This window comes from Sphaerodactylus townsendi, linkage group LG02, assembly GCF_021028975.2.
Source record: "Sphaerodactylus townsendi isolate TG3544 linkage group LG02, MPM_Stown_v2.3, whole genome shotgun sequence".
NCBI classification, from domain to species: domain Eukaryota; kingdom Metazoa; phylum Chordata; class Lepidosauria; order Squamata; family Sphaerodactylidae; genus Sphaerodactylus; species Sphaerodactylus townsendi.
In genome coordinates this window covers 1354594-1366689 of record NC_059426.1, presented here as the reverse complement: position 1 = coordinate 1366689, position 12096 = coordinate 1354594, and the positions used below count along the sequence as shown (strand labels likewise).

At 40.9% G+C, this 12096-nt stretch overlaps 1 protein-coding gene across 5 annotated transcripts in view; it reads left to right on the top strand.

Moving 5' to 3' along the window:
• UBE2F (ubiquitin conjugating enzyme E2 F (putative)) overlaps positions 1-12096 on the top strand; it is a 78747-nt gene that overhangs the window by 54734 nt on the left and 11917 nt on the right. For all 5 annotated transcript variants that reach the window (XM_048486578.1, XM_048486574.1, XM_048486575.1 and 2 more), the window contains 2 exons: positions 1894-1951; positions 5261-5293. In XM_048486578.1, coding sequence (XP_048342535.1) covers positions 1894-1951; positions 5261-5293 — 91 coding nt within the window. The remainder of the gene's footprint in view (positions 1-1893; positions 1952-5260; positions 5294-12096) is intronic.

The window sequence follows — 12096 nt, the reverse complement described above, 5'->3', positions numbered from 1 at the left end:
GTTCAGAGGGTCCAAATGGGGGCCCCCATCCCCCATTGTTTTCAATGGGAGCTAATAGTTGATGGGGCTACATTTTGAGGGTCCATAACTTTGGACCCCTTGAACCAAACTTCACCAAACCTGGGTGGTATCATCAGGATAATCTCTTGCTGATACCAGCCAGGTTTGGTGATTCTTCGTTTATGGGGTCCAAAGTTATGGATCCCCAAAGTGGGTGCTCCCATCCCCCATTGTTTCCAATGGAAGCTAATAGTAGATGGGGCTACCCACAGCACTTTTGAGAGGCCCCACATAACTTTCTGGACTCCCTGAACCAAACTTCACCAAACTCTGGGTGGTACTCTTCATCAGGAGGGTCTCCTAAAGATACTCTGAAATGTTGGTATTGCTTACATAAACATTCCCTCCAGTTGGACACACCTCAAAAAAAAATTAAAATCCAGTTTTGAAAGATTTTAACTTCTTGATGTCTGTTTAGCTTTGGTTGCTGATTGTTACTTCAATTTTAAAGAGTTATTGTTGAGGATAACCATATTGTTTTGTTGACCCTCTTTTCCACTTACGGAGAGCTAGTTTACTGTTTTTCTTTGGAAAGCTAATTGTATTCAAAAAAATTTAACCTACTGATGCCTCAATTAATGTAATTTTATTGGTATCTATTTTGATTTTTGAAATTTACCAGTAGCTGCTGCATTTCCCAACCTCAACTTATATGCGAGTCAATAAGTTTTCCCAGTTTTTTGTGGTAAAATTAGGTGCCTCGATTTATATGTGGGTCAACTTATACACGAGCATATACAATAACCTGATTACATTCCCATAATCTACATAGTAAGCAGTTCTGATTTAGACTAAACTTAGATCCAATTTAAACAGTTCCCATAACAGTCTCCTTTCAAACTCAAAAGAAAAAGTAGAAAATACATATGGGGATATCCCTTCATTCCACTTTTTGCAACATTATTTTAAGCTCTCTCCCCACCCCCTTTTTAAAAAGTTCCATTCTAATGTATAGTTTCCCAGATAAAGATAAAGATTAGCACTGGGTCATTATGACCCATGGGTTGATGTTACTAGACAGATTATGCCTACAGGGTGGTTTGCCACTGCCTTCCCCAGTTGTCTGCACTTTACCCCAAGCAAGCCAAGTACCCATTTTATCGCCTTGGAAGGATAGAACCAAAGGTTGACTCTGGTGTCCTGAGCCATGCTGGCTGTCAACTCTTCTTTCTGTGCTTCTCGAAAGTGTTTGTATGGGGAGATGTTATTAAAATGCTTTATTTTCCCTTTCCCTCCTCTTGTGCAAAGTGGGAAGGAGGGGAAAGCCTGGCTTGATTGTGGAGCAGAAGATTCTCCTTTTCCAAGTGTTCTTTGATAGGCTTGACAGAAGGTTCAACTTGGCAGGCCTCTTTGCTTTGAACTGGCCTTCTCCATTCAGAGCTGTCCACCAATGTCAAATCCTGGGTTGTTGTTATTAACAAAACATTTGCAGTACTTGAGTTTTAAGTCTAATATGGAAGAATAAATGCATTTTATAAAAGTGATAATTTAAAATATTAATACCTCTGCAATTGACAATGGAGGAAACCAAAGTAGGATTTTGTACAGGTTTAAAAACTAAATTCAAAATTTTATTTTTATTTAATATAAAGATTTGTATAGTAAGCTTTAAGCATGTTAGTTATTTCTTGAGAATTACATAGAAGTTCATGAAACACGGCTTGTCATTTCTTTATAAAATATTAACCCGAATTTGCCCTTTTTTGCATGAGAACTTCATGTTGCTACAGTTTATGGGGGGTTGTCTCAGAATCTGCTGGGTTTCTTCAATCCAGTCTAAATGAAGAATTTGTGAACTGCCGAATGTAAAGTGTATTTGCATGTCTTTTTCAGTTTATTAAGAGAACATTCGATTGATGGTACTGGCTGGGCTCCAACTAGAACTTTACAGGTAGTATAATATGAAATGACTATATAAAATGAATGTAAAACATTTGGTATAGTTTTGATAAATTGGAAACTTTTGGAAATAGTATATTTTGGTTTAAATCCTTTGTTCATCTAACCCAAACTTTAAGCATATTTGAATCATACTGAAATGAAATAGATAGGGCTTCCATGAATTTTCACAGCTATTGATTTCATGGCAAATAAAAACAATATGTGAACGTTTTGAATTAAGGAATATTGAAGGAATCCAGTAGCTGTAAATACAGTCTTGAAATCTCAGATGATATCTGTTTAAGTGTAAAACAAAGGTACATTTCTTTATTCTGGTAACCTAAAGTTGTCATAAGACTGTATACCGAAATAAATTCTCCCTCTCTGACAACCAAAGAAACGTGATATTGCAAAATGAAGCAAAGTTTCTATAAAACTGAATCTCTGAAAGTCTAACCATTATGCAAACCATGGGAATATGAAAAAAACGAGCAAATCCTTGGAGTGTTTATTGGTGATTGACTTATCTTATGTCTCACATTAAGGAATGTTCCCTTTTACACTTGTCAGAAGTTTTCAGATTTCAGAACATGCAGCCATGGCAAAATATGTAACATGGAACACTCCGCATTTCAGGAGGAATGTTGAAAATGGCTCATTGGGAAAATGGCTATTGTATGTAGTCTCTGTATTCCGAATTATGCTGGCTTCAGACTTTGGTTTGTTCTTCTTAAGTGCTGTAAAATTATCTTTACTGTGCATATTTTCTTGTTTATACATTCAGTTGATAATATTAGACCTTCTGCAGTATATTTATGACTGTATTATCTGCATATATAGCCCTCTCAGTTCATCATTAAGGCCAAACTTGCATTTTATGCTTTCAGCCTGTACAGCTATTTTGGCATTTGCAATAAACCTTCAGTGAACTTCTCCCAAGCAGACATATGTTTAGAATAGATAGTGATGGTATTTTGCCATTCAAAGCCAGATATTAAAACTTTAAAAGCTTAACACTTAATCAGTGGCTGCCCTGAGTAGAGAATAGGAATAGAGTTCCAGAATTCAAGGAATATTTAGGTTTCAGGAACTACATAATTTTCTTGGAGAGCCTTGGTGTTTGTTCGACAGAGCAGGCATCTATCCTGGTGTATGGAACCAGTCACAAAATGGTGGCATGTATGAAAATTTATATCCAGCACCATACTGTCATATATAAACACTACTGTATAAAGGATTGGTTACATAATTAATTGTGTCTAATGTGATAAGATGATACATATTTCTATGATCTTAGTTCTTGTATATTAATTACCGTATATACTCACGGATAAGTCGAGTTTTTCAGCACATTTTTTGTGCTGAAAAAGCCCTCCTCAACTTCATATCACTTGTGTGAGCCACTGGTAGTCACAAATAGCCACCACCTGTCGTCCCCTTCATTCACTCAGCCATCTTTCTTTCCCCGCAGGCTCTGCAGGCTCACTTCAGGGAAGCTGCCGCTCCGGGCAGCCTATCTCTATCTTTCTTAAAAGGGCAATCTTAAGCAATCTTTGGAGCATTGCCCTTTTAAGAAAGATAGAGACAGGCTGCCCGGAGCGGCAGCTTCCCTGAACCGAGCCTGCAGAGCCTGCGGGGAAAGAAAAAGATGGCTGAGTGAGTGAGCAGCAGCGGACAGGCGGCAGTGGGCAGGAGCCTGCTGGGTGCCCCACAGGCGTGCGCCCAGCATCATGGATGGCCCCAGCTCTTCCCTGCCCCTGCCTGCTCTGGCGTTTCCTGGCTTGCAAGCAAGGAAACGCCAGAACAGCCAAGGGCTGGGGCTGCTGTGGGGATCCGGGAGGTGGCGGGTGGGAGTGATCCGGTGGGGAGTGGGCACCCTGGCTCTTCCCTGCCCCCGCCTGCTTTGGAGTTTCCTTGCTTGCGACAGTTTCCTTCCCAATAGCAAAAACTCTGAAATGCTCTAGCGGCGTCATTCCTCCGCTTATGTGTAAAATTGTTGTGTATCTAAAAACATTTATTGGTGAAGCATCTCTTCATTTTAACTTATATTTATTTAATTTATTCCTTGCCTTTCTCCCCAGTGCGAACCCTAAACAGCTTACCGAATATACTCGTGTATAAGTCGACTTTTTCAGCACATTTTTAATGCTGAAAAAGCCCCTCTCAATTTATATTCGGATCTTATACTCAAGTATATATGGTATTTATAAAGGTTAACTGTAGGTGTTTTGGTTGGAGCTTCTATTAGTAACCTAGGGTCCATTAGGGGGAGCCAAAGAGCCTGGCATTTTCCATATAAGAAGAAGAAAAGGCTCTACTTCTGTAGAATTGTTAAGAGGTTAGGAGGTCAGAGGTCAGCTTGTTACGAACTGTTTTTGCATAGTCTGCTGGGCCACCCTTGAAGGCTTGATTGAATGAAGGAGAGAGGGTTTCAGCAAAGAACAGCAAAGCTGTAAGCTCAACAAGAAAGCCACAGGGACACAGCTTAGAGAGAACTGAAAAGGATCTGAGACCCTGCTAGTCTGTTTTGTACAACAGGCCAGAACTATTGTGCATATGATGGCTGCCTTTGTATTATTTGCAGCATTCTTAATAAGAGAATTGCAGCACCATTGTTTATGAAACAGAAAACAGATTGAAAGTTTCTTTTGTTAAAGTCCAGTGAATGTTAATGGTCACAAGGTGGGACTACACTGTCAGTCAAAGACTTTAAACTCCTTTTCCATTTCTGATAAATATCCCTCTTAAAGTTGGGCAACATTTGGACATACAGATGATGAGGAAAAATCCAGTTTTGAAGGATTTTAACTCTTGTGTTTTAGCTTGGTTGCTGATTGAGCTAAGGTTTTTGTACTTTTAAAATTATTGTTGATTCCATATTATTTTTGTTGATCCTCTTTTCCACTTCTTACAGGAGCTTAGTTTACTGTTTTTCTTTGAAAATAAATATTAAAAAACATTTAACCCATTGGATGCCCCTCAATTAATATAATTTTATTGGTATCTATTTTGATTTTTGAAATTTACCAGTAGCTGCTGCATTTCCCACCCTAGACTTATACTCGAGTCAATAAGTTTTCCCAGTTTTTTGTGGTAAAATTAGGTGCCTCGACTTATATTCAGGTCAACTTACTGGTATTTACTGATCAATGGAAGAGTTGGGATTCGAACCTGACTCTTTATGGTCCTACACTTTAACAACTATGCAATTGATGTGAAAGTAACAGTTTAGGGTTTTTTCACATGCTTATGTAAATCGCAAAGTGTTTCCATAACATGTTTGAGGTGTTTGTCTGAATTCACCTGTTCTCTTTTTCAGGATGTTGTTTGGGGACTAAACTCCTTATTTACTGTAAGTAACTGTATTTATTCATGCATTTGCTTTTCTCCTTGAACTTTTCTTTGAACTTGCCTTTTATAGAGCAAAACAGAGTTTGTGCTTACTCTGCCCCGCCCCCCCATCACACTAGCTGCACAGAAACCTTTGTGTCTGCAAGGGAACGCTGCACTCGTTGCAACCCACATAGCAGAGGGTTGTGGGATGGCATGAACAGCCATCCGATGCCTCCTGTGTCTTTGTCTCCTGTCCCACTGCAAACTGTCCTCCAGACCCCCGTTTCAAAAGCCAGTGGCAGACAGCGCAGGGCCCCTAAGGGAACAGAGGCCTTCTTGTCCAAATAAAGCTCTTGTATGGACTGGGAACATAATGCATTGCAGTCCTGCTCTGGCCTCTGCTGGGCACCTTGCGTCTCTTTTGGGCAGTGAGGAGTCCTGGCTCCGGCAATTGGACATCTGTTCTTAGATCTCCCTGCTTCATAATTATTCTGGAAGCAGCTCCCACCTTCCTTTCCTCTTCACCTCAAGCCTTCATTTCTCACATTACAAGTGGATGTCTTCAGGCAGGTGGCCAGCAGGTCTGCAGTTAAGCATTTCCTGCAACCAAAGCACTACCTGTGGACTGATTTGTCCTTCAAGGTCTCTGTCCTCATGCATTTGCTGTGATGTTGTTATTGTATGTTTGCTTCCCCTGCTTCCTTCTACATCCCTGTCACTTTGGCATCATCCTTCCACACCCTGAATGTCAGGAACTTTTGTGTGCGCTCCGTTACGCAGCCCTCATCTTTGACCCTGCCCCTTCCTTTCTTTTTGTCTCATATCTTCCTCTCACCTCTCTCTGTTCTTTGATGCCAACTTGCTACCTCCCTTGGGGCCAACTTTTGCTTCTGTCATCTTCTTTTTTACTTGGCACTCGCTGACTCATCCCCCAACACATTTTGTTATTCTTGACTGCTGTTACTGATGGCAAAGATCATGCAGTTCTGTGATAGTATAACTACTTTTTAATTCCCTTATTTTCCTTATCTTAAAGTGATGCATATCACAAAACTAACTTGTTGTGAGAGGTAAGATTCCCAGGAAGGGCCGGATCTGCAGGGGAAGCAGGAGGGAGCTGCCGTTATGTCTTTCCCGGTGGGAGCTGCTACTGACAGCACTCAAAGCATCATAGAATCATAGGGTTGGAAATGACTGGAAGGGCCATTGAGTCCAACCCCCTGCCATACGGGAATACACAATCAAAGCAGTCCTGACAAATGGCCATCCAGCCTCTGTTTAAAAACCTCCAAAGAAGGAGACACCATCGCCTTCTGAGGCCACCTATTCCACTGTTGAATATTCCACTGTTGAACAGCTTTTCGGAGCTCTCTCAGCCCCACCTACCTCACACGGTTTTTGTTGTGAGGGGGGAAGGGCAAGGAGATTATAAGCCCCTTTGAGTCTCCTACAGGAGAGAAAGGGGGGATATAAGTCCAAACTCTTCTCTTCTTCTTCTTACTGTCAAGAAAATGTTGAATAGCACTTGGCCCAGGACAGAACCCAGTGGCATCAGATGCTGTCAGCAGGGAGGATCCCAAGTTCCCTTGCTGCTTCCCTTGCTCACCAATCAAAACCTTCCTGGCAGAGTTCCTAGTACATGTATGGCCTCTGCCTGCTCCCTAATTGGCTCCAGTTCACATGCCGCCATGCTCCCCTCCCCCCTCCCATAGCCCTTCCTATGCATAACCCAGAGCCCCACCTTCATCATGTCATCAGCTGACCTTGAAGCCTCAATTCTAACTGAACAGGTGAAGTGGCAGTACGCCTCAGCCAGGCATTCCTCTCCCGCCCACCCAGAGGTAATGAGACTTCCCCTCCCAGCTTGGAATACAGCCCCAACTCAGAGAGATCCTCCCTGAGAGTAGCTGGTGGGACATTGTGATCACAGCGGTTTCAGTCAGGTTGTGAAAAAAAGAAGGGGCAAAAGGCATTTATTGTCATCCTCTTCAGTCATGCAATTCTTAATGTCATTTAATCCATGTGGCCATAAAAGATTCTTGCCTTTCAAGACAACCTGGCGGCTACAGGTTTGATGGATAAAATTCCATTATGATGGAATTTTATGTTGTACACCTCCCAGAGTCCCTTGGGGATAGGGCGGTATAAAAAACTAAATAAATAAATAAATGGAAACCCACCCACCCTCCTTGGGTAATTTCAATCCCTTTGCATCAGGCATGTGAATTCTAGGATGGCAATGAGTGGTTGGTCTTGTAGAGAGCAACCAATATTGCTATTTTGATGCAGAGGAACGAGAGAAAGATGGACCCCTTTCACATAACTCCTCAGAAAAGACACTTCTCACATGGAAATATTTCTGGTCTTTTCGCTTAATGCCTCTTGTGAAGAGTCTTTAGCAGCTAAAGTTTAGCTTGTGCTGCTACACATCTTGCAAGGAGCATCCATCTAGGAACCTCAAGGTCTTCCCACTACTGAAGACTCAGAATTCATTATTCCCCTTCCTCAATTCCTTCAGGGCACACTGGGTAAAAAATGGCAGGAACTTTCCATGGCACAACCTAATATTGTAGTCAAAGGATTCTACTTGCTGTCTCTGAACAACTTGGTATTTTAACTGAGCTTTTTAGCAGAGACTGATTGGCAGAGTAGTTCCAATGGCAGGGAGGGGTATAATTCAAAATAGATTTCAATCTGTTTTTCAGTGTGCATTGTTTAATGAAGTTTAAACAACATTGTGTCTTTATTTGAAATATTTATATGCCTGCCTTTCTCTAGCAAACACGACAAAACTATATAAAATCACATCATTAAAAACATTAAAGCACTATTTACAAAAATTAGCCATTAATAACAATGATCATCACAAAAAAGAACCATATTTTTACCATATTATGAAATGTCAAACCATAATTTATAAGGGTTCACTTCCAGTTAATTGATTAAGGGACTACATATTGATTCAAGTTGCAGAAAGTTTTTATGTCTTTGTAAGAAAGGTAATTTAACCATTACAAATATTTCTTTGATTTTCTTTATCTGTAAATGTATCTTTGGAAATATTCCAAAATCTACCAAAAACAATTGAAGCTGTTGTCATTAGATTAAAAAAACTGAAACAAAGACGACAGAAAAATTGAAACAAAAAATAATGTAGCCCACTATAAACAATTTTCAATTCTTTTTACAGACTTTAGAGAGAGTTGTCAAATTTTTGTTTCTCAGTTTTAAATTATTTATATTTAAAACTACATCAAATATAAGATGGTGGATCTGCCACACTATATGAGAAGAAAAGAGAAAAAACAAATATGAAATACAGAGGCGTACTGAGATCAGATGCTGTCAGAATCCCAAAACCTGCAACAAACTCATATAGAAGAAGTTTATTGGTAGTAGAAGTAGTTTATTGGTAATGAGGATCTCCCTGGCTAAAGCCAGAACTGGGATTTGCCCTTGCAAACCCCTATAGTTAAAGCAGGGTGCACCCCCCCATTGTGGGAATGCCCGCCAAAAGAACTGCAAATGAGATAACAGTGAAGACAGCCAGGCACTGACCTTGGACAGCATCTGGTACCGTATGGCATCACACAGAAGACAAAGAAAAGTCAGTTAGAAATGCAATTAACCCATTCCACCACCCCAACAGTCAGAAAACAGCAAAAGCAAACCCCATAATAAACAGGCCTCCCGAAAGATGCAGCTCACGGTCTTCTCTGCCATCTTCGCTTTCACCACATTTAGTGTCCTTCTTGATGATTCACTCCATTTTAATCAGTCCAGTCTCTGTTCAAACTCCTGTTGCAGCATTCTTCTCTATAATCATTGTAAGCACAGGCTGAAGAATGAATGTATTTGGCTAGTTTTTTTGGGGGGGGGCACCCGCAAATATGTACAGTGGCTATGTATATGTGAACTGTTTTTATGATTCTGCCAATGACGCTGCGCTCAAGGCAGTTAAAATCTCTAGTGGAAATTTTTTTTTCATTTGCAACGTAGTCTGTTATCCTGGATTAGAATATATAATTAGCAGTGCAATTATTGTATTACTTATACAATGCCATCAGTGGTCATGATGAGCGTGGTCTGAAGAATGCCAGTTCGTACTGTATTCCTAAGGCTTGGTGAGACACCAGAGTGGGGTGGATTATGTGTTCTCAGGTAATATTTCATTCAGGGAGAGGGACTGGAGCTGAGGGCAGAGCCTTCATGTGTAAGTGTGATTGTTTTCTAGATAATAAGTTGAGAGTGGTTTTGTATTTCATTTCTATATGGCCAGTACCTCTAGAGCCATGTGGTGAACCTTTGGCACTCCAGATGTTCATGGACTACAATTCCCATCAGCCCCTGCCGGCATGGCCAAATGGAGTGCCAAAGGTTCGCCACCACTGATCTAGAGGTACTGACCATACAGAAATCAGTCCAATACTCCAAAAGTCCAAGAAGCAAACTTTATGCTGCCTTCATTGATTTGAAGGCAGCTTTTGACACAGTCTCTAGAGAACGTCTTTGGAATAAATTGGCTATACAAGGAATAGACAATAAACTTCTTTTTCTAATCAGGCAACTTTATACCAACACAAACTGCAGAGTTAAGTGCTCACGTGAAGGTCTCATGACTGATTCTATTTCTACCTTAGCAGGTGTGGAGGCAAGGCATGCCAGCACCAACCCTTTTCAATTTATATTTTGAGTGACCTTCCATCAGCCTTATTGGAAATTAATAACCATATTCCTAAATTAGGCTCCAGGTATATTCCAATACTTCTCTATATTGGATGATACCATCCTTTCTATCTCAGCTCAAAAGCTGGAATCAGTCAGACTGCCTTTCGAATAGATGTGGGCAGTACTGTACAGATAACGGACTAGTTACCAATTATCAAAAGACCAAGATTTTGATCTTTGCCAAACAATACATAAAACATAACTAAGGACGATTAATAAAGTGCCAGTGGAGCAGGTTAACCAATACAAATATCTTGGAATTACATTTTCTCTTATAACCTCTCCTGGTTACCCCACACAAAAGCTGCCATTGCAGCTGCTACCATCAGTTATTCTGCCACAGCACGCTTCTTTTAAGTGGAAAGGGCCACTCCCTTGTCCCAGCAACACTAAAAATCTTTAACTCTAAGATAGAAGCGCAGTTACTTTAGTGGAGTACCTATCTGGTCTCCAAGCAGCTGACCACTTCTTGAATCACTGTCCAAACTTCAAATTTTTTCCGTAAAACCATGGGCCTGCCAAATTCAGGGAAACCGTGAGCGCCCCCCCTCTGTTTCCGAACTGGGCCAAAATTCATTAGTTTATAGGGTTTGGTTGAGAGCTTTTAAATTTTGGTTATTTCACTTCGTACTGCATTTCTCGAGATGATGAGCACTCCACTGATTCAATTCCTACTTTTTGTCTGATACCTGTGGCTAATCCATGGTTCTCTCTGATCGAAAGACAGCATCAAATCAATTTGGTATATCTCCTCGACTCGCTTTTCCTGCTATCTAGTTCAGAATCCTACAACCAGCAAACAAAAATTGTTGGAAAGTTTAATGGAATAATTTATTTAGGGCTGCTATGAAAACTTGTTCACCCCTACATCTTTCAATACCCCTATATATCAAAATAGGATGGCTTCCTATTTGTATTTTTGGACTAATCCAATGCAGAGAAGAGCCCTCACACTTGCTCAGCTCTCAATGTTTTCCCCTCCATGCTTTATTAAGTGGTAGATTTAACAACTTGGAAATGAGCCGAAGGGTATGCTCTTGTGGTGAACAACATACCGAAACATTGGCAGCATCAACTGTTTTGCTGCCCTAAATCTAAGTAATATCAGATCAAAATATTCCAACATTCTTTCTAGGATACCTAGTGAAATGGGAGAATCAGGTAGACTTCCTTTCCTTCTGGACAATTCTGACAATGAAACTTGTGAATTGGTTGCACAATTTTTACTGGAGGTGATGCACAATCAATAATTTATATTTTATCCTAAACCTTTGTATTTGTATACCTTTTATCTCAGGTTTTTATTGTGTTATGATTATTGTTATGCCAAATAAAGGCTTATTATTATTAAAAAAAAAAAAGAAATCAGTCCAAGTTAGATTTCTTAGGCTATCGGGTATCTGCTGCTGGTTTGGAAATGGATTCAGCTGTTAGGAGGTGAACTGCAATCGATGGTGGTTTGAAGAGTTGGGAAGAGCTGGATGGTGATTGGTGGGAACTGTTGTTGTTGTGTTTCTAGGCTACCACGTTGGGGCCTATAACTGTCAAAGCAGAAGAGCCCGATCACTGATTGGCAGTGATCATGACATTTAGCATATAAAGGTCGGAGCTGAGGGGCGGAGCTCTCAGTTCTGGCACCTTGTGCCTTGGATTCACCAACTCAATAAAACCATTGAGAAGCAGTGTGGCTGAGTGGAATTGATCCTAACATTGTGCCAGAACTCCCACAAAGTACCCAGCATTGATTAAAGTCATGCCTGGGACAGAATCACAATTTCGTTACCCGGGCTTTCGCTGGTAGGGCGAGGGACCCCGGTGAACATCTCCTCAACTAACATAGCGACGGACACCCTGGCATGTCTTGGACGGTGGTGGGGATGCTGCACACAGAGATGGATGAAGAAAGATCCCAGTTGACAGCCTGTTTAGTAGCGGCTCAACCATTCACAAAAAGATCTACTCGGGAGGCGGAAAAGCTACGGAGGGATTACGAGGTCCTCCAAGTACACACCGAAAATGTGAGTCGGGAGAGAAATCAGCTGAGGGAGGAGCTGGGGGTGCTGCAGCGGCAGGTAGCGCTTCTTATGGATGAAA